The sequence below is a fragment of the Styela clava genome, chromosome 1 (assembly GCF_964204865.1).
Source record: "Styela clava chromosome 1, kaStyClav1.hap1.2, whole genome shotgun sequence".
Lineage (NCBI taxonomy): Eukaryota > Metazoa > Chordata > Ascidiacea > Stolidobranchia > Styelidae > Styela > Styela clava.
Window position 1 is genome coordinate 9,206,818 of NC_135250.1, and position 26,401 is coordinate 9,233,218.

The 26,401-nt window shown below is 35.2% G+C and overlaps 5 protein-coding genes across 6 annotated transcripts; 4 read left to right on the forward strand and 1 right to left on the reverse strand.

The window, feature by feature from the left end:
- Positions 1-2,394: 2,394 nt before the first annotated feature.
- LOC120346204 (protein D2-like) lies at positions 2,395-5,160 on the forward strand. Of its 2 annotated transcripts, XM_039415889.2 has the most exons (5): positions 2,401-2,552; positions 3,639-3,655; positions 3,737-3,766; positions 4,170-4,547; positions 4,687-5,160. In XM_039415889.2, the coding sequence occupies exons 1-5, from the start codon at positions 2,494-2,496 to the stop codon at positions 4,863-4,865; spliced, it is 663 nt and encodes a 220-aa protein (XP_039271823.2). In that variant the 5' UTR covers positions 2,401-2,493; the 3' UTR covers positions 4,866-5,160. The 2 variants fall into 2 exon arrangements, with proteins under 2 accessions (XP_039271832.2, XP_039271823.2); XM_039415898.2 differs by lacking the exon at positions 3,737-3,766 and having other exon boundaries at positions 2,395-2,552.
- Positions 5,161-7,537: 2,377 nt separating this feature from the next.
- LOC144421541 (U6 snRNA-associated Sm-like protein LSm2) lies at positions 7,538-9,062 on the forward strand. The gene has a single exon (XM_078111368.1). It carries the CDS (start codon positions 7,677-7,679, stop codon positions 7,962-7,964), a length of 288 nt encoding a protein of 95 aa, XP_077967494.1. The 5' UTR covers positions 7,538-7,676; the 3' UTR covers positions 7,965-9,062.
- A 55-nt stretch (positions 9,063-9,117) lies between these two features.
- LOC120340031 (ufm1-specific protease 1-like) lies at positions 9,118-9,881 on the forward strand. Its single transcript, XM_078111362.1, has one exon. The coding sequence runs from the start codon at positions 9,118-9,120 to the stop codon at positions 9,847-9,849; it is 732 nt and encodes a 243-aa protein (XP_077967488.1). The 3' UTR covers positions 9,850-9,881.
- Positions 9,882-13,846: 3,965 nt separating this feature from the next.
- Positions 13,847-22,558, forward strand: LOC120340020 (nuclear valosin-containing protein-like). The gene is made up of 12 exons (XM_039408276.2): positions 13,847-14,183; positions 14,409-14,517; positions 14,845-15,534; positions 15,913-16,080; positions 16,471-16,583; positions 16,873-16,997; positions 18,338-18,956; positions 19,304-19,450; positions 19,662-19,802; positions 20,033-20,157; positions 21,018-21,178; positions 21,723-22,558. Exons 1-12 carry the CDS (start codon positions 14,016-14,018, stop codon positions 21,941-21,943), a joined length of 2,787 nt encoding a protein of 928 aa, XP_039264210.2. The 5' UTR covers positions 13,847-14,015; the 3' UTR covers positions 21,944-22,558.
- A 2,046-nt stretch (positions 22,559-24,604) lies between these two features.
- On the reverse strand, positions 24,605-25,483 carry LOC120341097 (putative methyltransferase DDB_G0268948). Its single transcript, XM_039409535.2, has one exon. It carries the CDS (start codon positions 25,481-25,483, stop codon positions 24,605-24,607), a length of 879 nt encoding a protein of 292 aa, XP_039265469.2.
- Positions 25,484-26,401: the final 918 nt, after the last annotated feature.

The following is a 26,401-nucleotide window of genomic DNA, read 5'->3' on the forward strand; positions in this document are numbered from 1 at the left end:
TCTTTGTATAGTACATCACTCGAAAAATAGTTTTACTTCAATTTTTTTTATTCAATTCTGAAAAATACAGCGCGGGCCACTCGAAATGCTTCCACATATGGCCCGCGGGCCACGGGTTGGACGACCCTGTACTACGGGAATACCGAATTTCGAGCCTTCGACTCTACCTAATTAACTAAGAAAAGGCACTTGACGAATGTCATTTGTAGCGGGACGAATAAAAGTTTTCAATTTTCTTTTCACTGTTCACTGACTGTTCTCTATTATTGCTTTAATTAAATTTATGCACTCTTTGATTGCCTGTTGTATTTTATGTAATTTTATATACCGTATTTCCCGGCGAATAAGTCTACCCAGTAAATAAGGTCCGTCTGATAAAATGTTTTTTTTTTGCATATAACCTCCCAATAAGACGGGTAGTAAAATCGCATCAACATCGGAATCTCAAATTACCACGCAAAGGCTTTTGAGTGGTCACCGCGTTTGCGCATTGGTTAAAATAGCCTATAATGACTTCTTCTTGCAAAGTAATATTCAATCCATTACAACTACGGGAATTTAAACTGTCTCTCAATTTCAATCTAATTGTGTTCAACGTAACTCAAGGTTGCGTCCACCATATAAGAACATTGCTGATCTAAAATAACACGGCAATCTGCGGACATAATATGGTGAGATAAACTACCTGATTATATTTAGTTTTTATAAATAAATATACATATAAAGTGTATATATGAAACATACATATTCATCACCTGGAAATCCCCACAAAACAGTCAGCGTCAAAAAGTCAGCGATAATATCTCACCGAGTAAAATTTATGTCAAAAAAATGACTTAAATATACTTTACATTAATGTAATTACGGTATTATACATATATCATAGTCTCGTCAGGGATGCTATTGTCGAAGGTATTTTATAGTCCGAATTGAATAATAAGGCGACACCAAAAAAAAATGAAAATTCTTATATTCGCCTAAGAAGACGACCCCCCCTCCCCCCCCCCAGTACAGTACGCTCTGTAGTGACTTTCCGCGTTGAGTAATCGCGACATTCAAAAGCCAAGAGTCTGCCAAATAGTTAACTAGTCAATATCATTTTTTGCATCGGATTTCACAAGTCAAAACTTATGACCAGCAAGACTAAGTATTTAAATTTCATACGAAGCGTAAAAAATCAGTGAATAAAATATAAATTAATAATTCTCAACCTTCAACTTTTTTGTAGCAACATTTTCATTTTCTCTCATTTGTTTGAGAGCATCTAAAATAGGAAAGTTTGATTAAAATGCCAATAAGCATTGATCAAATTGGTTTTACAGAAACCCAATCAATAGCACACATAAATGCGCAATGTTCTATGAATAAAAGGAAACAACATTTAGGAATGCTGAGGAATCTCGACCAAATCCTGAGCTAAATATACACAAGACCCCTATTAACCAGCGTTGAAGGGTGGTTAAGGTCAGGTTTGAAGTTTACGTAACTTATCAATAACTATTTGCATAATGGAAACGTAAAATAAGGGCAAATGCATCTTCTTTGGCATAGTCTTTTAATCTCCGCGTCGTATATGGTCTCATAGTGTTTACGGTTTAATTACGATTACCAGGTCGATGATGGTTTTTTGTCGACCTCATCGGAATCTTTGTAGTCAATTTGGACCAGCGATACAATACAATTGTAGATAGCCTGTACCTCCCTTTTTGTATATATGGACTAAATTAAGAAAAAATGGGTTTGGGATTTGTACCATGTATGGTCCTGACGTGCATGGAAATACCACATGAAAATCTGTTACTCATGTCGTATACAGGCGACCACTTTTTTGCTCGGCTGCGTGGAACACTTCGATATTAGTATTAATTGAATTTAGTATCGTGTTATACCTGATTTATTCCTTTATTTTATTTTTCTACAATATAATGTTCACTTAATATAAACACCAAATATTGTGTTAAAATGAAACTATTGTACATATGAGAATAAATATAAGTTCCATTACCACATATTATACTCAGATTGGCAGACTCATGGGCAATATGCGGCTTAGACAAAAATTAGAATACGAAAAAAAGCAATAAGATGGAGTTTTTATATGTATTCCGAGGCGAGGGAAGCTGATGAAGCGACATAAGGCAAGCTGCTATCGAATAAAGAGAAATCGATGAGATTCATTCAGATAACCAATGTATACAAGCTAATATACGTGTTTATAGGCCTATATATGAAAAGCCTTGAACCGGATACAGAAAGGCTGCGTGAAAATCAATAACCGCCATATGAGAGGGGAAAATTACAAGCACAAGTGTACTTGATTGTGTGTGAAATTTATTATGCTATATCAAACTTGAATAATAATTAACCTGATTTGGTAGCCCTAATGCGTCAGAGGGTGTTAAATTCTATTATTTAAGAGCGACAGATGATGTTATTGTCCAGACAGTTCTAAGTTAGTCGGCAGGAAAGGACTGAGGCTAGGCGTTCTTGACAATGACTCGAAAATATTTATATCAAGTTCTGTCTGTGATATGTATATTGCGGTATGGAAGGTAAGTTTCATTCAAATTATTTATAAGCGGAGTTGATATACATATATATATATATACATACAGTAAATAATATGCGTATAAACCTTGTTTACAGCCAATCAAATAACAGTCAACTCAGTGTGCATATATACAGCCACTCAAGCCACATTCATAGCCAACTAATTTCCTATGCATGTAGACTGTTGAGCGTTCGTTACCACTACAAACCTTATATTTTGTTACTGTGTGGTTGTGTTCTTTAGTTCAATATAATTCTCCATAATTTATTTATAATATTAATATTACCAATATTCTCGCTATGCATGCATATGCCCGTGTATGCACATTCTTTGAATGGCTGTATATGCGCGGCGCGGCGCGGCGCGACGGTGTGGCTCAACGGGCTAAGCGTTAGGAATACGCTCGCCACCGCACCTCTTACTACTCTGCGTGCGTTCGCAGGTTCGAATCCCATGCAGGGATGGTTATGTGCGAGAGGATTGCTGGACTCCTCGCCGTCATTGGGTGGTTCACGTAACCGCTGGTCGGTTACGGCTTCCTCCACCACCAAGTCCATGATTCCGAAAACAAACAATACAGTAAAACTAATCCCATACCCGACTTGGAATGGTAACCGGACGAGAGGCCGTGGTTCGCCATATGGTTAAGCCGTCTTATCGGCTTTCCTCTCCCCCGGGATAAATATGTAAATCCTATCCTATCCTATGTTTATTGACTTGGCTGTATATGTACGTTAGTGGCTGTATATGTATATTACGTTACCCGTCATATCGATTTATATTCATTGACTTATTTAATTTTGCGTAATTTCAGATATCAAAAAAATGTGATTATTGTAAATCTGCTGCAACAGGAAATTATAGTCTGGCATTTTGTATATGCACAAGAATGCATAGAAATAAAAACATATTTCACTGTTGCAAATAACAGAACACAAGAGTCAATTACATATGTTCGTTTATATTTAAAATTTATATTTATTTGGGTTTCGAAATGTAAACAGTCATTTTTATAAGAATTGCAGAAAAAGCAACCATTTTGTTCACGCATTTGTACTAAATAATTATATTTCTTATATTTTTACAGTTGCTACGGACATGAATGTGAGTATATTAGATAATTTGTTAACTTAATTTATTAACTGATGGATAGTTCATCTATTTATTGATTGATTTTATTAACAGCTTGGATGTCAGATATGTTTATCAATGATTGTAAGTTGGTAAAATTGTGTTTGTAGTTCATTGTTCTCCAATCTGAAATTTGAGACAATTATTGGATCATTATCTTTACATTTCCTAAGCAATGGTGTTGTGATAGCGCACTTGAATTAATGAATTTCAACACACTGATAATTCACTTTTAAAGTGACTTACCTATACTGTATAAAAATATTAATTCGTCGCGTGATATTTGTATTGATATTAAAATATGAGTAGTAATGTAGTATTTGAATAGTTTTTCATTAGAGGAGTAATTGCTTTACATTTATTCAAACAAAAATCATTAACCATGGTAGCACTGAAAATTGTAGAAACTTAAATAATAGGAAATGTATAATGCATTACATTGCGTTGATTTAGAGCAACATTAAGTTCTCTCCATTTTTCAATTTAGTTATCGGTGATGATTTTTCCCAAGTACTTGCGGAAACTGATACATTCAGCCAAGATTGGATACAGCATGATCTAAAATCTGATTTAAATCTTAATACACCATGCGAGCAGACAGAAGTGTCTTTTGGAAGCATAGATGTCAAAAAAGGGGGAACGAAATTGACACCAACACAAGTAAAGTTTGCACCTACAGTCAAATGGACTGCGGAGAAAGATCAATTTTATACCCTGTTAATGATGGACCTAGATGCTCCTAGTCGGAAAAATCCAACATTTCGCGAATGGTTTCACTGGGGCGTCATCAATATCCCAGAGAATAACGTAAACGAAGGAGAAGTAATCACCACATACATGGGATCTACGCCTCCCAAAGGAACAGGTATTATCCATAGATATGATTCTCCATAGTGAGATTAAATAAACTTCTTTTGCATAAATACTGCAGTATTTTTGGAAAAATTTTGAACATAGAACAGCTAAAAATCATATTTTAATTATATATATTGTGTCACTTTTAGGCCCACACCGTTACGTCATATTAGTTTTCCAACAATCGGACAAAATAAAGTTTATGGACGAGAAAATAGGCCCAAATGGCGGATTCAGAGGTGGCCAAAGTGCAAAGAAGATAGCCGAAAAATACGGCCTCGGATCACCAGTAGCTGGCACATGGTTTGAAGCTGAATGGGAAGGATAGAATCTACTACAGTTGCACTTGTATAGTTAGTTCGAAAAGAGGCTGAGAAAGTTTTAATTGGTTCTGGTCTTCGTAGCTATAAAATTTTTGTAGTACTTAAACAACACATGGTGTATTATTATTGATTCTATCGCGCAGATAGCAAAACATATTACAAAGCTTCCACCATTGTTGAAAATTGCCGAAAATTTACATAGCCTACTTTTTCAAATAGTTTAAAGATATTTTTGGTGTGTATAATAAATATATCTAACACGATTTTGCATGGGTGCAAATGTTCGTGATTAGAAATGTATCTGGGTGCAAACGTGCGTAATTTGTATGGGGGTGCTAAAATCTAAGGTGCAAATGTATGGGTACAATTGCCCATGGGTGCGGAATTGTGCGGCAGTAAAGAAAGGCACAAAACATTTTATTCTTTTATTTGTTTTATTCTCAACTCTCCAATGAAGGCCGGGAACACGTCACAAATCGGTCGATACAAAGAAGCATTGCTACGACTCGTTGCTTGTTGTGATAAATCATAATCAGGAAATAGAGAAAATTACCTATTCATTGAATTTACACATAATTAATAAAAAGTATTGATTGAGGCGATAAATCTTAGTTACATTCCCCATTCGCTGAATTTGTTTTCAATTCCCAACATTGTGTAACCATAAATACCTTTGCATGCAGTCGATACGATATATATACTGGAGATACGGTGGATATCAATAGTAGCTTACAACTTTTATATAAAAACACAATAGCTTTCAATAGTTATATCCATAGATCACAAAGTTTGGTTCTGCCAACTCAATATCTTAGATTTGATTTTTTGAACAGCTTTTCAAATGAAAATGTTCGTGGTATTTTACTCAATGACAAAGTAAGATTGATCATAACAGTTTCATTGTTTTTTGAACACGCTTTTCACAAATATATTTCGCATTTGTATCGCACCGGATATCGTTTATGTTTCGGTTTTTTGAAAGTAAGAAGAGCGATTTGTCCTCTATTGATCTAGGTAGGTGCTTTGGTCGTTTGCGCGAACCGTAAATAGTTTACTTTGTTATCGTGTTTAGCTTATAAATGAGGCCAGATAGCAATTATTCGAATTAAAAATATATATATTAATACAAACATACATGACAAAAAGTTCACACGTGGTAAGGTCAGAAAAGAGCAATTGTAACTATTTTAAGTCCAATGCTTTCGTTTCCTGGTTGGTGTTTTGAAATTAAGAAAAAGCAATTCGTCTTCTACTGATAACCCTTCAGGTCGTTTGCGCGAATCCACAAAGTAATTCAGTCTTGTTATCACCAGAGCTAGCAAACATTGAAAGGTCGACGCGTGAAAAACTTTCACCTAAATGTCTGATGCATTTTTTTTTCAAATTTAATGTATTTGTTAAGAGGCTTCTTTCTACTTTTCGATCGTGGTCTTCTGGCATATGAATTTTCATTTTCTGAAAATTGTTTCGAATTAGTCATTCATTTTATATGCTGTTGCACCTCAATGAGTTCTGTTTTTTTTTGTCAAATATTCCCAGAGATTAAATAGGATATGTTTGACAAAGCGTTACAAATAATAAAAACGAACATAATATCGTAACACGTCATAAGCAGAAAATCATATTAACATAATACACCAACTATGTACGTCGTACGGATAGAAACTTACATCTAAATATTTGAATCTGTGTTTTAATACCCCGAGAAAATGAATTTATTTGTTATTGATGTTAATAAAAACATGTTTCTGAAAACTTGGTTTCTACGAAATTCATTATTAGAAAATTGGGAAAAATTAACTTTGTTCTCATAAATTTACATCAAATTAGGGTAAATCGTTTATTTGTTGTTGCTATATATTTTCCCATTATTCTGTTATTGTAAGGTTTTTTATATTCTTCTTCAAATTTTCTGTTGATTTCATATAAAAATGTTATTATGATGTCGAGTGTTGAGTCGAGCATCTACCGGAGACTGATTTTATTTTTATGTTTATTGCCGTTTAGTTTATTATTTATTTTATAAACCTCTTGCTGCTAACAGCGTTTGTAAATTTTTTAGAGTAATCTTTCTTGAAATATACGCACATACATTGCAAGAAAGAAAATCATGCATTTTTGCGTTTATTGTTTCTATAATAAAATTTTAATTTTTTACATTTCGTAGGACGTACAACGCGCTGACTGTTGAGTCGTGTAAACTGTAAATGACACCCGAGTTAGATAGTTTGTTTGTTGTGTGACGAAGAGTCTTCATACCGGTACATATTTCTTCATCATAATTATCAAGTTAACGTCTTAATTGATATTACGCATACCGGCGTATCGTTACTTTTGATCCGGTTAACCGACAGAATTTCAGTTCCGGATTATCCAACAACCACGATGAAGCGCCAGAAAATGCCTACAGTGATAGAAATATAGACCTTGTCTGTTAATGTACCAATATTTAAACTTATTTAGCTATGGTGGGCTGGTGTGATTGGTGCTGTAGTGAGATAGTATATCTGTATATGATATACGAATACCAATGACTTGGATGAATATTACAAGTTGGAACCAGAATGCAAAATTTTTCACAGCTGCTGGGCTATCTGGCTATGGTCCGACTCCGAGGGAAGTTATCTATAAAACTGATATTTACTACAGTATTATCATATTTCTAATTTCAGAAATTACAGTTAGGCTAGACTACTTATATACTATATAAAAATCTTTGAACTGTTTATTTATTGACATACGGTAGCAAAGTGCTGCCTGGTCAGTAAGATAAACTTATTACAGTATTAATACAGAATCTCATTTTGATAGGAATCATGTTATTCTACTCATTTTTTAAATCACTTGTGGGAAAAGACGTTGTTGTGGAACTGAAGAATGATTTAAGTATATGTGGAACTTTACATTCAGTGGATCAATATCTGAATATCAAATTAACAGACATAAGTGTAACAGATCCAGAAAAATATCCACATATGTTATCTGTGAAAAATTGTTTTATAAGAGGGTCAGTTGTTCGATATGTGCAACTTCCAGCTGATGAGGTCGACACAACACTACTTCAAGACGCAGCAAGAAAAGAAGCTGCGCAAAGCAAACAATGAGAGACATTTATGGTGCAATTTAGTGTGAATGAAATTTAAACTAGCGCATTTCACATGATAGAATATTGCATACATTGAGAATGTCTCGAGTATTGACAAAATATCTCATTATCAATACTGAGTCAAATTATGGACAGTACTTACACTCATGAACTATCTGTTCCAAAGTTATTAATATATTGAAAATCGATGCTCTATGTTGCAGTATCACTATTTGAAAATTATGCTATCTAAAATTTGTCTTATTTCTCACCACTGAGACGAGACAAAAAAATGACCAAACTTGAATTTTAGTTATGTGAACAATAAATATTCTGCTATTTACATTACCTAAAGCATATGCCAGTGTGGCATAAAATAGGGATGGCGATGTGGTTTTATTTATTGTCTTTCTTGTTTCACTAAACCCGGAAAAATTGGTCAGGAATTTTTTGAAGAATATTTCCTGAACTCCAAATTTAGTAGCAGTTTTGAAGTGTATTTATCTCTGAGAAAATAAAATCATGAATTTGCATCACAATTCTGTCATAGTATCCTACAATGTTCACATAAATTGACATCTCAGTGTTTGATTCATACCAAGTTCAGAAAGCAGTGAATATCTTGCAACAAATATGTCTGGCGTTAAGAGCCTCATTATTTTAATTCACCATTGTAATTGGTAAAAGGTGAATAAGAGCATAGTCAAAATCTAAATGTATGTTTTGTATCTCAAAATACAGTTATCAAAATCTATTTTATCGGTTGAAATTTCAGGGAGAATTCATTAACATATTCAATCGAAAATTTATGACATGATTAGAAGGTAATTTTTGATAGTCAATACAAAGCTGATTGCTCTATCTTCTTGATATACATTACTGTGACCCAAAAATTCATTGCAGTTTTTCATTATCTCTTTCCACCAATAAGAATCATGTTTTTACCATTTATGCTGCTTTTATCTGGCATGTTTTGCATCAACCTACACTGACAAATTGATGAATTTTTTTGGTTTTGTATGTTAGTGATTGTTGCCATTTCATCCACATGAACCATATTTCAATCATAACAATTTCGTGCCAATTTTCGTACCTAATACTGCTTTGAACTATTTAGGTCTTGTGATTTCATATTTTAGTATGCTGAATCTGATTGATAAATTTGAATAGCCATGAGCATGTCACCGGTCAAATCAACAAAATTCCCTGATGAATTACCCCATGATATCCACCGTGATTTATTGAATGAGTCTTTGGAGAATTGTAAAGTTGAAGCGGTCAAAGGCACATATGCGTATTATCATTATTTATGTGATGGAGTAGACGACAGAGGATGGGGTTGTGGTTACAGAACTCTACAGACTATGTGCAGTTGGATACATTATCATAAACAGAAAAACAGGACAAAAAGTAAAAATGAAACCACAAACAATGACAAAATTTATGATAAAATTACAGGACATGTACCATCTATATCAGAGGTTCAGCATGCATTGGTTTCAATGGGTGATAAGGAGCATTCATTTATGGGGTCAAAAGAGTGGATTGGTTCTTTCGAAATATCAATATGCATAGATTATGTGTATGACGTACCCTGTAGAATTGTGCATGTTCCCCAAGGGCAACTTGTGAATCACATACAAAGTATAAACGAACATTTTCAAAAGTATGGCAGTCCTATTATGATGGGTGGAGATAATGATAATTCGTCGAAGGGTATTTTTGGTATCGCTAGATGCAATCAAGAAAATTGTATTTATTTAATAATTATAGATCCACATTGTACCTTTATTGATTCTGACCCAAATTTCTTAGTTAAAAATAAGTGGGTTGATTGGAGGCGAATTGATGATTTTGATAACTATTCTTTTTATAATCTTTGTTTCCCATTGTTGTCTTCGTAATTTTCTGACGCAGTAAATTGGATTTAAATGAATTACTTTGTCATGATTGATTACTTGTTGGCGTTGTTGCATTACTGAATATGATTGTTTTATTAGAAGGGGTGCTTGACACAATAGTTTATAGTATTTACTGGAATTTCTCATCTGACCAACTCAGTGGTTCTTAAACTTTTCGAGCCGCGCCCCCCTTTGAAAAATTTTACAAACTTCTCGCCCCCCCTCTCTTTTTGCTTTGAAAAAATGCTTTAAAACGCTTTGGAGTACGATTTCGCCATTCACTGTCGTATGTGTAAAGCCGAATAGGATAGGATAGGATTTACATATTTATCCCGGGGGAGAGGAAAGCCGATAAGACAGCTTATCCATATGGCGAACCACGGCCTCTCGTCCGGTTACCATTCCAAGTCGGGTATGGGATTAGTTTTTACTGTATTGTTTGTTTTCGGAAGTATGGACTTGGTGGTCGCACATAACCATCCCTGCATGGGATTCGAACCTGCGAACCCACGCAGAGTGATTAGAGGTGCGGTGGCGAGCGTATTCCTAACGCTTAGCCCGTTGAGCCACACCGCCGCGTGGTTGGTCATCATACATTCTCGATTTTCCGCTCAGTTTGCAATACTTGGCAAAGTCAAACTATTATTAAGTAAAACTAAACAAGCAATAAACCTATGCTTTAATGTATTTTCTGCTTAAACGTTTTATAGGGCAACAAAGATTCGACCCTATCTGCCTGTCCACACTCCCGTGTTATTGAACACACGTTAACAGAGTGTAACTCCCGATCTTGACTCCTTCAGAGGTCAATAAAGCACACAATGTATTGAATGCCAAATGTTCGTATATTGTAAAGTTGCACAATCGAATTGATCCAAATAACGAATTACACTTGAAACCTTAAAGCAAGTATATGTGATGAAACCAAATTTCTAACTAACAAAGAACGGCAAAGACAAGCTACACTGAGTGAGAAAAATATATCATAAAGAAAATGAATTGGGACAACAACCTTGTTTCAGGCAAACAACATGCACTACTAACAATAAGTGGTGAAAATATTAAAATACCCAGTAACTATCCTTATGTACTTGCTACAGTTTACATAAGACACGTAAAATTGCAATCAATTGTTGTCGCTAAGGCGTTTGCAATTTGTTTACATCTCCATTGTTTACGTCCGCGTGGCGTGTTATTTAAGCCCTAAATATCTTGATTTCGGTGTTTATTCTTCCTAAATCCGAAATTTCCCTCGACATATTCTTGTGCCGCGAAGACGATTATAATTACTTATTTTTGTTCTCGAATGGAACCATGACACCTCTGAGGAAAACGAGTTAGGTTTTATTATAATCATCAGCGACGAGATGCTAAAGATAGAATAAAGAAGTGAATATGTAACTAAAAATTCCTTTATTGTAAAAGTGGCATTATAAAATACTAAAAATAAAACGGAAAACGCCATAAGTTTTGTTTTGGGGTGGACCGCCACAGATTAAAAACACTTTCTTAGACATTGAAAATCTCATGAATTCCTTGTGCGTGCGCCACACCAGTAGTGTTCTAAAACTACAGACTTGATATAAATTGTATATCAATCGGGGATTGAATATTTTATTCAACAGAAAAACCATTACATATCCGTTGAAAAAGTCGGCTCTTTCAACGACTGGCGTAATCTCGAGGACTGACTCAGAAGCCGTACCGCGGGGATTTCGTTTCGATTAATATGTATTTTTCATCTACTTATATACTTTGCATGTATTTTAATTGCACTAAATTAAATATACTTTCTGGGATATTATACTAGATCTTTCTAATGACTACAACGAATTCGCATGAGTGCAATATATATAAAAACTAAATATAATCGGGCAATTGATCACACTTTATTATGTCCGCGGATTGGCGTGGTATTTTAGATAGGTAATGAGTTTATTTTATCGTGAATCGCCGCAACCGCGAGTTACCTTTAACACAAATGAGAACCATCTTGAATTAGTGTAGTTATTACGAGACAGAAAAATTCATTATAACACGAAAAAGCCGGTATTTTAAACGAACGCGGAGACCGTTTCAGAAGCTGTACATGTAAATTTACGATTCCATCTTGGGACCTCTCGCGCCCTCCCTTTTGTTTGTAATGACTTCTGTATAGATATCGATTGACATTTCGTGGTGAGGTTATTTTGAATACTGTAGATTATAAGCGACTTAGTACTTATGATGAGGCTCTACAAGAATCCTAAAACGTGTTGGGCGGTGACACTTCGCGCTATTAACTTTCTTTTATGTATAACCTGCCTGGTATCTCGATGTTAACAACTTCACAACTTGAATATGATTGAAATCTATTGCAGTCACGTGAAATACGAAATTGTGTGGTGATAAAACACAAAATGATTCCAGTATTGTAGAAACATAAATGACATACAGTATACAGTATTGTAGGATGCAGAGGTCCAACTGTTTAATTGATTACAATAATATTGAGGTCAAATGATCATTGCTGAGACGCAACGATCAACTGTTGAGGTCGAAATGATCATTGTAGAATACGAATGATTAATTAATGAGGTGTTGAGGGTTGCTAAAGTTTACGACCAACCCAACAGGCAGGTTAACTACATACTTAATTCTAGAATATGCAAACAATAGCAACATAAAAATACAAGATATGCAAAATGAATCAAACCCTATTATTAAACTGATGGACAAGTGAACAAATCCGCTCGTTGCGGCAAATAAATTAGCACTACTTGAACAGCTAACTCTTAACACGAAATAAATGGTAAACAGCCGACTGGCAATTATCCGAAATAATAAACAAACAAAAACGAGAGAAAAAAAAGGCCGATAACAGACTTTGTTTACGCCGACATGTCTATTCCTGCCCACGAACAGATGGTGAAATCGCCTTGAAGGGAGTAATTTCCTGAACGGTCATTCGACAAAGTGCAATGACCGATATATCTCGAGAGGTGACCGTACATTTGAACCCATGTGTATATCTACGGGTTCAATCTATATACGGGTGCTAAAACCCATGGGTTAGGGTCAGCATGGGTTCAACTATCCGAAAAACAAAAAAAATTACATAGGTGCAATAGCATACAGGTGCAATTGTCATGGGTTCAAATGTACGTGGGTTCAAATGTAATGGAACCCTCGGTCACATTTGAGTGGATGACGATCATTCTGATACACTCAAATTTTCATTTAGAAAAAAAATGTCTCGCTTAAGTCATTGAGAGATGAATAAAAGGAGGATTTGCCCACGCTAAAACAAACAATGATTTGGTATTTGTTACATACAAAGTTTCTTTGTTTCATTTCATATATATTTGGGTTTCATTACATTTGAACATGATTTGAGCCCACGTTCATTTGAACCAATACATTCGCACCCGTATATCCGCGGGTTTAATCTATATGCGGGTGCTGAAATCCGTGGGTTAGGGTTAGTATGGGTTCAAATATCCGCAGGTGCATATTTCCATAGGTGCAATAGTATGCAGGTGCAATTGTCGTGGGTTGATATTACCGGTTCAAATTCAAATGTACGTGGGTTCAAATGTAATGGAACCTACTGATACAATGTTGAAATTGTTGGAAATATGACGCCATCCCATTATAGCGCCATACTTTGGCACTTCATTCGATAGAATTGAAATTTGGTCTGTCGAATAATTGATGAAAATTATAAAGAAGTAGTTAAGATATAAATCTTAAGAGCATAGACTATTTTAGTTGATCCGAAGTTTTTAAAAATGAGGACAAGTCTCAAAAACAAGCACGGAAACAAACCCTATCCACGAGGATTAGGATTTATCTCGGGGGAGAAGAAAGGGGACAAGACGAATCAATCATATGGGCCGGCTGCCAGTCCATGTCGGGTATGGTACGTTAATCATGATGCCCATGTCAGGTAGTTATAGCTGTTACTTGTTACTATAATTTTCTGCACTGATTACAACGACATGCTAGTCGTCGCCCTACCCACATAATTATACCCAATAGATGAGAACTCAGAACGACTCCGTCCATCACTTCAGGGTAGTCCCCGAAATAAACATGCTTCAATCTTCACTGATCCTAACCAAAGTCACTTTGATCTTAACTAAGCTATCTTTCGATGTACATTTGAGCTTGAAGGCTAAGCTCCTGGAATGTCGTTTCTTCCTTCATTTGATCGTCGTTTAGTGGGAAGAGTTAGAAAATATATGACAGAACGACGTCGTGTATATGTAGATGATATGGCAGATGACTTGCAATCTATATATCGCCAGGATTATGGAAGAAGAAAAAGGAATGGATTCAGAAAATTGGTGAAACAGGTATAATTATGATTGTATTTGGCAGTTCTAGCGATTTTCAATTTCTAATATTACTTTATAAGCATATCTTCCACCCTGGCAATCCAAATTAATTGTAATCATGTCCTATTGTATTGATAGGCTATTTGAATTTGCTGCTATAGCTTTTATTATTGTACTAGAACAATTTTGTTTGCTGAAGCTTTGATTAGTAGAATGCATAAAAAATCATATTTTCATTTTCAGATACATTTGTCAATTGTCGAAGAACGGAGAAAAGGGAATTTGAATGACTTAGAAAGGCAACATATGAGTAAAAGAAGGAAAGAAGATTCTGGACATAGCAGCTCTTCTGGTTAGTATGACACAATGTTGTATTTTTAACTCAGAAACATGTTCATTATAACATTTTGGGACTTGTTGCAACTATTACTCGTACAAGTATTTTTACACGAAGATTACTCGCACCATTTAACCTGAACAAGGCCCTGCACAAACAGCCACTGTTATCCAATGCTCTAGCTCTGTAGGGAGCTAATATTTTTGGAAAGATTGCATTGCCTGGCCAGTTTATAACACCCTGTGTGACGTTGTAGTCATGGGTTCGAAACTTAAATGTGTAACCTTCGATGCCAACACAATAAAGTTTAACAATTTAACAGCCAGACCATCTATATTTTAGATTCTGCTGACGATGATGAATGTTTTGTCGAGCTTTCGGACCATCGATTAATGAATTCATCTCTTATGTCTCTTTATAAAAAACAAAAGAAATCTCGTTCAATGCCTTCTTCACCATATCATTATGTTGACTGCTCAACTCCGGCATCAAGCTTTTTTGAAAAACCTTCAATAAAAAATACAGAAGTGGCGCCTATTCCAGAAATACCCTTTGTAAAAGAAAAGAAAGATATAATAAATGCTGTTAATAACGATGATATTTGCAGAGAAAATGAATCTCGAGAAGAGGAGAAAATTGAGATAGACAAGAAAACATTTCATTTTTTTGATTCAGACTTCGTTAGCAAAGAAAATAGTCTTGTAGAGAATAATGATAAACCTACCCTCGATAAAAAAACTGTTACTAAGACAAATATTCCATCTAGTACAAAAAAAGATAGGCGAAGACATAGAAAATCAAAAAAGAAGGAAACCGAATCAAAAACTTCAGACGCTGATATCGACATTCTAGGCAAGGATGCAACACAAAAATTTAAATTCCAAACAACAATGGTAAAATTTGAAGATATTGGTGGAAATGAGAATACGTTGAGAGAAGTTTGTAAACTTCTTGTTCATATGAAACATCCAGAAATCTATAAAACACTTGGGGTTATTCCACCTTGTGGTATTCTGCTTCATGGCCCACCAGGTAATAGTGTTTCTGATATTTCATATATTCCAGTTCGATGGATAATGTTTTCAAATGAAGAAAATGATGTAGTGCAGTGAGTCACATTTTGTCTACAATGTCATTTAATAAAAAGGAAATTTTTATGGGGTGTTTTCACTCCGAATAAACAACTATTTTATTATTTGATTCCATGTTTCTTTCAATTTGATTCTGTCCCAACTCATATCTTCTAATTTGAAGTATTATAAAAGAACTATTTATGAATGCACATCTTCGATTCGCATTCTGATAACTTTTTTATGTATGACTCATTTTTTCTGAAAAGTTATGGTGTACTCTTGAACAGCTCAATCTTCTGTTTCGTCATGTTTGACTATTTTGTTATTATATTTTTAGGTTGTGGCAAATCACTTCTAGCAAATGCTATAGCTGGTGAACTATCACTTCCTATGTTGAAGATTGCTGCTACTGAAATTGTTAGCGGAGTTTCAGGAGACAGTGAACAGAAATTACGTGAAATGTTTGAAATGGCATTGTCATCTGCGCCCTGTATTGTGTTTATTGGTATGTTTGACTACTTACTAGTCGGGAGAAATCTTTAAACTGTTAGTGGTGGACGGTGGTAAAAAATTGATTATGAAATAGAATAAGAATGAACAATCCAGATAACTCTGCATTGAAATTGTGTAATATTTCTCAAGATTTTGGTCAGCTAGCTAGATAATTAAAAAATTTTCTTTCTCCTTTTCACTAATTTTCTTGAAAAATTGTACTGTTCACTGCAGCCTCTTTATCTCGACATCGGGCAATAACATTGAGAAATACAGTACCTGATAATTTTCCAAATATACTTTTATATAATAGTATGTACTCCTACCACTGAGCTATGACTTTCAATACTATTATGACTTCTTCAAAGTGCTCAATTATCATTTTTATTCAAATGTTTTCCAGATGAAATCGATGCCATAACACCAAAACGAGAAATTGCTTCTAAAGATATGGAACGAAGAATAGTAGCGCAATTACTTTCATGTCTCGATGATCTTAGTGCATCACCATCACAGGTATCTTATTTTTTTTCTCAAAATGTTTTCATGTTAAAAATCCTTATGAGAGGGTTCATTTTCATTCATGCATCCGAGATAATTTCTGAATATGCCAATATGGTCCATCTTCGAATTGAAAAATGATTTAAATTTATAAACACTTGGAAATTTCAACCACACGTTTGACCGATTAAGATCCGGCAATATTTTTTTTGAGACTGACTGAAAAAGAAGAACCATCTGGAAAATTTAATATGTGCATCAATATTACTCAATTACATGTGCTTCCTCTCCCTATATATTTAAGGTTTTAGTAATCGGTGCAACCAATAGACCAGACTCGATCGATCCTGCCTTGAGAAGGGCTGGTAGATTTGATAGAGAAATTTGTATGGGTATTCCGGATGAAAAAGCTAGAGAGGATATCTTGAGGTATATGTGTATTTAGGAATTGATGGATTTAATAATTTATTTTGGTGGATAGAAAATCAATTAGATGGCTTAATGACAGGGATGGCCAATACCGAATAGTTCACTATTTTGAATACTTTGAATACTATTTTGAGTGTTTTCTCTTTTAAGTAACGATAACCGGCCTACGATTAAATATCATGATTGGCAGACCCATAAGAACCAAATATAAGGTTAACACAAATTATGCTTGAGAAGACTATTGCGAAAATAAGCAGGCCACATAGAAATAAAATAAACATGCTTTCTCTATAAGGCGCCCCTCCCCCCAAAAAATCAAGCCAAAATTGGGTCTAGAAAAGCGACTTATTAGCCGGGAAATACGGGGATTGTCGATTTTTCGACTAATGGAAATGATTTTGTGAATTAAAAGACGAATGTCGGCAATGTCCACCAACGCAAACCTGCAAATGTGTCGCAACACTATGCGACGTACATTCGCGCTGAATATAAACAATCAAAATGCCGACTCTATTTCATCGTCATTACAATACGTGAGAAAGCGTAAAAAGTCGTTTGAAGATTCCGTAAAACGAAACACCGTGTTTACGGCGAAAAGTGACTACTATTCGTAATTATTCGGAAATGAGCCGAAAAGGTATTCGAATACTTTGATATTCGAATAATTTCGAATATTCGATTCGTTTTGGACAACCCTGCTTAATGATATGGTAGAAGTCTTGTCTGGTTTCCAATTCATTGCAGGTTTATGGGAGGAGTGGTTAACCAGTTGTTTGTTCCAGATGCATGGATTAAGATGGTAGAGGAATCTGTAACCGATTAGATTTACAGTAACCACTCTTTGCGAAGTGGTCCAGCAACCTTACCACATACAATGGGGGGGGGGGGGGATTCGAAAAATATTGATTAAATAAAATTTTATTTGGAAAAGGGTATTGCTTCTCTAGAAGTGATTGTTAATCCGGTGAATGTGCCTTCGCCTTTTGCTACCTCAAAATCTTTTATTCCCCTTTCTTGTCAAGTTCGAACTAAAGTTAGCAGTATACTTAGTCTAAGAAAAATTACATTTCGCAAATTCTACCAACTTTTCAGTTATATTTAGTATTGATAGTTACTTTTAGGCTTGACAGGATTTTTGTTTTTCGTTGTACTCTTGTTTAATATATTTTCATATAATCTCTTCCAAATATAGAAGCAAGCTACAATAACACCCTCTTTATGTTGGACTTACCGTAACAACAGTAGTGAAGAAGTGTCATTTTCTTGTTTTGTCTTCCTTTTTCTCAATGCATGACACAGTTTCGCTTTTTGTCATTGCAAATAATTTTCATTTCTCGCAGGGTTCTATGCAAGAAATTGAAGCTGGATACTGAATTTAATTATTTGCTTCTGGCAAGATTAACTCCAGGATATGTTGGTGCTGATCTCATGTCATTATGCAGAGAGGCTGCTATGTGTGCTGTCAATAGAATTTTATCCTATTTACGCCAATCAAAACTTGAAAATTCGAACAATGATAGAAACTTTGAAAACATATCAGACAAAAATTGTGAGATGAAACAGAACTCGAAACCAAGTATTGAAAATGAAAACGACGTAATACATACGAATGATTCGGCGATGGAACTATCTCATTCAAGCTCCGTTGATGCGCCGCAAAATCAAGATTCCAGAGTTGAAGATAACCATGACACACATAATAACATACTTGATTTACAAACTGATATGATTTATAATGACTTATCTACTTTTGAACTCCTGACTTGGTTGCGTGAAACTACTCCATTAACTGAAGGGCAGTTGTTGAATCTTTCCATCAAATTTTCTGATTTTGAACATGCACTACCGTATGTTCAACCTTCGGCAAAAAGAGAGGGATTTGCGACAGTTCCTGATGTTACTTGGGATGATATTGGAGCTTTAGAAGATATAAGAGAGGAGTTAGCTGTTGCCATATTGGTAATATAGATGTTTGATGTACATAATAGCGAATTAGTATCCAATTTGTGATAATAATAATGATATACAGGTTTGTAAGGGTTAAGGGTAGTTCATTGACTACATGTTTAAAATAAGTATGGTTCAATAATTTCAAAAATGTTATATTGTGTGAAAAAACATATTTGGTGCCAATTTGTATTAAGATTTTGCAATGTCTTGTATGTATATTGGTTTTGCACAGTAAACTTCAGTCATAAATTGAAGCTAAAACATGGCCAGAAATATTTTTTTGTTTAAAATTCGCTTTACTAACACTATCGTAATAGGGTCGTCATGTTACAGATGTATTATAAAAAACATTTCAGGCACCAGTGAGGAACCCTGCGGCATTCAAATCTTTAGGATTGAATAAACCACCTGGTATACTTCTGGCTGGTCCTCCAGGATGTGGAAAAACTCTTTTAGCTAAAGCAATTGCCAATGAATCCGGAATCAATTTTATATCTGTGAAGGTATATTGGAACATATTCGATAATATATTTAACAGTAATAATATGTTCTATATTCACAGCATAAAATAACAGCTAATTTAATTGTAAATACACAACTACTGGTAATCATAACCCAGAAAGTTTTTATAATGTGACAAAATGTTACAGCTAATTCTTTTTACCATTTTAGAGCTTATCTTTAATTTTCAATCTCACACTTCGTTTTGTTCAGGGTCCCGAATTACTAAACATGTACGTAGGAGAAAGTGAAAGAGCTGTTCGACAATGTTTTGAAAGAGCAAGAAGTTCAGCACCTTGCGTTATATTTTTTGATGAACTTGATTCTCTTTGTCCCAGAAGATCAGGAGCAGAGGTTTGTGCAGAGATATATGATGATTCATGAGACTTAATAGTTAAACATTGTGGTGTCTGTTGTGAAATTTTTCTTTTTTTCGATGAATTGAAACCAAATCTCGCTTTATTTTTCTACACCATATTTCCCAACAGAGCTAAAGAAAGCTTTTTGGTTTTGCATACATAATGCATTGCACCCTCTAACTGGTCTGATTTTTTCAATTCATCATATTCAAATTTTTTTGTTAGTCATCTTCTACGGCCAGAGTTGTTAACCAAATGTTGACAGAAATGGACGGACTAGAAACACGAAAACATGTTTTTGTAATGGCTGCTACTAATAGACCTGATATTATCGATCCAGCAGTTTTGAGGTAAGGCTGATAAAAGAAAGAAAATGGTTGTAGTGAAATATAATTCTTAAAAGTGGTATTTTAAGTACAATGTTAAAATATTTGTTTTGTATTCTTTCGTATAGGATTCCTCATCTCAAAGTATAAGAGTTATTAAAATGGCTTAATCAAGTGGCAAGCCATGACTTTTTGTGAGTTTTCTGGGTCACACATTAGCAAATAAGTTCAATGTTCCAGTTGTGTGGATGTTTGAAAAGATCAGTGTACGGATCAGTCAATTCCAGCTAACTCTTGTTATCAGTAGTGTATATCATTTTGGTCTTTTAAGTAATCAACAAACTAGAATATCGGTTAGAAACCGAAGACTTATCGATCGAAGGTTAGGGGATCCCCCAAAACGGTGGTCTTACTCCATAGTGACCCCGTGTGTCCCATCACTAATTAAATAATAACTCGCTAATTATAAGACATAATCCATCCAAAATCAATAGGCTTCTGATCCGAGCTATGATGAACGCACATGCAAAATTTGGAGCAGATTCAACCTCGCTTTCGTGATATATCGCGTGCATCTAACACACAGACAGACAAATTCCTATCAGCATACTTACCGATCTTAAGATCGATAAGTAACAAGCATTGCATGCAACAATGAAAAAAGGCTGAGAAGTTTTGCTAAATCAAATCATTTTCAATTTGTCTTTTTTCATTAACCCTTGATAACTGGAACAACTCGTTGATTTAAAATGATGTTAACAAACAAAGATTTGATTTCATGGATGTTTTATTTTTATGCTTGTGTTAAAATGTGAAATCCTCTGGCTTGGAGCTAGCTATACAAAAAATCTGTTCGTTCATTTGAATTTTTACAATCTTTTCAGACCTGGCCGTTTAGATAAAACTTTGTATATTGGTTTACCAAAATCAGAAGATAGATTGAAAATTCTTTTAACAATAACAAAAAATGGAACAAAACCACCAATGCACGACAATGTTTCCCTATCGTCTCTTTCTCATGATGAAAGGTGTAATAGATTTACAGGTGAGAAAACTAGATGAGATAAATATTTTTTTTTGACAAAAAAAGACTACATAAAAATTTTAGCTCATCTGACTACAATTATAACCATTGTTTGACAGTTTGTTTGATTCTTTATGTAAGAGATTATGATAAATTTGCGCCATGCATTGAGTAATACTTAAATCTAGGATAGGATTTACGTATTTAAACGGGAGAGGAAAATTGATAAGATGATTTAATCATATGGCAAATAATGGCTTCCCGTCCGGTTACCAATCCATGTCGGGTATAGGATCAGTCTGCCAGTTATTCGTTCCAGATGCATAGACTTCATGGTGGAGGAAGCCATAACTGGTGGCCGACCAGCGGTTACGTGAATCACCCCACAGTCCAGAAATCCTCTCGCACATATTATCCCCGTGGAAATTAAACCTGCGAACCCACACAGTGTATTCAATAGGTGCTTTGGCAAGCGTACTCCTAACTCCACACTGCAGAGGGGTGTCTAGTAAATCTATCACGCCATGGCCGTATTTGTATCAACTTTTTCAAAAACCTTATTCAGGTGCAGATTTGTCATCTTTAGTTCGTGAAGCTGCTGTTAATGCTTTAAAAGATCATATTTCTGCTCAACATGTTTTTGAAAAAGACTCCAAATTCCAAAGCCTAAATGTGGTGGTGAACAAAGACAATTTTGAAAAGGCCTTTGCGAAAGTAAAACCTTCGGTATCTAACAAAGATGAACATAAGTATGAAGCAATGAGAAGGGAACTACAAGGATACTAGTATTAAATATAATAGCAAACGTCAAATTCTGCTCTTATTTTATTTGTTGGAGAAGTTTCTTGTGTCCAATCAGAGATAAATCTTTGATGTAGCACCAGTTCGTTTTGTATTTTGTCTTGCCTTGTACCGTATTTCATAAAGAGAGTTTTCGTGGTTTCATGCTGTGGCAACATCAAGACATCAATGAATTGTAAGACTGCGTTTTACATACCGGTATGTATATTTTGAGATCAAGCAAAGGGCTTAATTATAAGTAGAGTACCAGAAGATATTTTTGATTGTCCCTCTTCCGCTATTGTTATTGGCTCTTTGTAAGCAATGACCCCTCGGTTGAATTCCGTAAGTAAGTCTGTAAAAGGAACATGTCAAACAATCTGCTCTGATCTTTATATTATTCGATTACAGTCCTGATGGCATTTGCCATTTATGACGATGGCATGATTCTTCATGCTGACTTGATGTGAAGTCATAAGCAGCGATACTATTAGGAACCTTTAAAACGGACTTGCCTAAGAAGCCTATTTTGGGTGAGCATATCAACGTGCTCTTGAGTCCTTACCGGTACACTTATTCTGGTTCAGATCCCAATTTCAGAATAAATCTCAAGTGAATCCACTGATTTGGTTGATATCTTTTACTTAGTGTCTCTAACAATGCGCCAATGAAAGGAGGGGTGTATCTGCTTTATTACCGGCTTCGACTCTTATTCGTACCAAGTATTATTTCAGTTTGCCGAATTGACGCTTTATAAGTCATCATATTTGATAACACTGGTACTTCCCTAATTTTAACATAACCCAAAGGTAAATTTACTCGGTGCGGAAAACCACGTTTCTCCGCCCTGACTAACTCAGTCCATTCAAATAAATGGATACGCTCGCCACCGAACCTCTAATTACTCTGCGTGGGTTCGAATCCCATGCAGGGATGGTTATGTGCGAGAGGATTGCTGGACTCCTCGCCGCCGTTGGGTGGTTCACGTAACCGCTGGTCGGTTATGGCTTCCTCCACCACCAAGTCCATGCTTCCGAAAACAAACCATATAACTAATCCCATACCTGACTTGGAATGGTAACCGGACGAGTAGCCGTGGTTCGCCATATGGATAAGTCGTCTTATCGGCTTTCCTCTCCCCCCGGGATAAATCTCACTCCATAGTAGTAAATTTGATGACATCGAATCAAAAATGTTAATGTAATATTGGAAGAGATGGAACCCAAAAGTTTCGAATATCCGTCTTGACTAGGCGTCAATTCTGCACGCCCAGATATTTTGCAGGCCAGCGAAATGGACGGGATTACATTAGAATTGTTACGACAGTGAACATTTATCCCCCCCTTACTCCCCACTGTTTGGGAATCAACCGGGAATGTGAAAAAACAAGGCATCAGCAAAGGCCAATAAAAAAACTTGCACAAAGAAGTGACTGGAAGCATCTAGCGCCCATCAACAACCTAGACCTAAAATAAATGTAGATTTACTGATTGAATGAAGCCAAAACGTCCATGCTACCGTAAAGGTAGAAGTGAATGGGAAGTAGATTGCTAAATTTGCAAACAGGAAGACTTTTCATAGAAAGGTGTCGCATATCTAACTTCTGATAAACATTGATAGATGCAGAGTCGGTGAACGAAGAAATAAACAAGATACCCGTTAACACAAAGAAAGGGATTTCAACGCTTCAGTACAGCTTTAAAGATAGTCTCGTAGAAAATTATTTGTGTTTCTGAAGTCTGTATTATGTGTGTTTACTGTATTATGCCTACTCTTGCGGAAAAGCGACAGCAGCCATATTCTAAGATGCACTCGGAATTTATACCGCAATAAGAGTGTTTTACTCGCAAAAATTAGTAATAAGAGTGTGTTCTCGCAAAAATTAGTAAACGTGGCTGGAATAAATTTGTTCGAGATTGTGTCTTGTCAGATATGGTAACCCTGGTACAGTATTATATATACTGAGAGTTCATTGAAACAGAACCCACTCTATTTATATATTTGCATTGGGTGGTTACTGACTCCGATCGCATCGTTACCACCCAGTCATATATCGCAAACTTCAGTATATATATATATATGTTCTATTCTTATATATTTTTTATTTTATATCATGAATTGAATTCTAGTTTGTCAAAAATTATCTCTCTCTCTTTTCTTCCTTGAGCATTAATTTGTTACATCTTGCTTCAATATTTTCTGTATATAATCTATTTCAGTATAAATTTATATTCAGATATTTTTAATATAATAATATTTATTTTATAACCATGTAATCAAATTGAAGATAAACATACATTTGCAAAAAGAAATAAAAACTCATAAATCACAGGTAAGGAGAGCCACGGAGGCTATCTAGCTGTGGCACTCTATGATCTATTGCTGGCATTAATTAAAAGTGGAAAAAATTCGAGTTTTGTTTCCAAGTTTGAAATTTAAGTTTTGAAATATTGAAGGTGGCATATATATGATTTTTGAAGTGACGCACAAATTTGGCAATTTCAGAGAAATAAATATCTTTCAGTTGTAATACTCTCATTGCTTGTATAATAGTGCGTTATAAACGTGAAGTGAATCTGCAAATATACCGTATTGAATGTTTCCTCATCGAACAACCTGCCAGGATAAAGTTGAAATGTTGCCTTCTCTCGAACAAAAATCGAAAAATTACAACTTGGAATATTTGTGGAAAAGAATCAACGGGAATTCATACGTTAACGCCAGTTTTAATTCATCATTAGATACATCTTCAGGAGCACTTACCAACTTTCGAATTTGGCATTCATACCAATCGAGAGGGTCAATTGTAAAATCTATGTTTTTCGACATTGTGTGGTATTCTCCAATTGTAGCCATGCAAGATTTGTATTCAGCAAGAGTGCTGAGGCGGGTTTCGACTAAAGTTGAAATATATGATTTATTTTCGACGTTTATCCTATCGAAGATATTTTTATATCTGCTGTCGATATAATCATTTTTCGGGCTAGCTTTCGAACGACGCAAAAACTCGTTATGTATTTGGATATATAAATCTTGGCTTGAATGTTCTGTTGAAGAAGTAGAATTAATTTGTTGAATGTTCGTAATAATGTACGCAAAGACAGCAACGCATCCTCCTGGTTTAAGTACTCTTTCACATTCTTTTTTAAAAATTTCCATGTCTAGAAAATGAGCTGCTGTAGCACAAATCACTAAATCCACGCTGTTACTTTCTGCAGGAATTCGATCATCATTTACCGTCTGAAATTTCATATTAGAGTCAGGATACAGTCCCTTTGCCACAGAAATTTGTGCAGCACTTATGTCAATTCCCAGAATAGATTCGAAGAATGGAGAAAACATGGAAGTGGCTTGGCCGCCCCCACATCCAACATCAATCATGCGAGAAAATTTACCAGTGTTTTTTTGATCATGCATTTGCTTCTCCATGTAACTGATGACTATTTTTGGTATCTCGGAACTGTATGCCGGTCTTCGTTCATTATACAGCTTTGCCAAATCGTAATCTTCATACGAGCGGCCGAAAGTCCGGGCTGATTGAAACATTTTGTTTAGCAGAATAACTCAATCATATAGCACAAGAATAAGACGATAACACCGATCTATAAAATTGGCAGGTGAACAAATCAATATTTATGATATATATATGAAATCAATATATATATAACAAAAGACACTTCCGATTTAGACCACGTCACCTTGATTGTAAATATACGCCAGTCAATATTGCTTTAATACCCCTTGCGCTCGATTCTAAAAGAAGTAACGATTGTGAGAGAGATGACCTACGTTTTAATAAGAAGTGATGCAATGATGTTGATCATGATATTGAATCGATGGAAAGGAGCGTTTACATAAGGACATATTTTCAAAACTCAAAATTATACGTAGTCTTACCATACGTCCCGTTTTAGGCAGGAGTGTCCCGGCCGGTCGAAAGTACCGCCTTGGCGCTCAGCCAGACAGCATAATACACAAATATTGCCAATTAGCATGTTCTCGTTGCTGTGTAACGTTGACGTGTAAGCCTACTTACTGAAGGTGAATGCGTGATTTTCTTTGTTTCGTTGTTTTCCGGTAACAATTACAATTTGTTACGTGTAAGCCCTGGACCTGTAAACATATATTTACAAATGACTTAAAACGAGAATACAGGGAATATGCGCATGAACTCTCGATGACAAGACAATACGGTCAATAAAGACAGTCGGGATGGCTTTAAATGTAGGCCTATGTAGTAAAATCGGAAAATGTAAAGTAAAAAAAAATACAGCTGAGGGCATTGGTCTGTGGATTCGTGTCGCTTTGAGGTCACAAAAATATGTTAACCCTAATTATACGTAATCGAACAAAATTGAGCGAAACTATTGGGACCTCTAAAACTGCAAACTATATTAAACGAATTCGGAGGAGCTTGAACACAAGAAAATAAACGAAGAACAATGTTTAGACATCGCCGCTGCG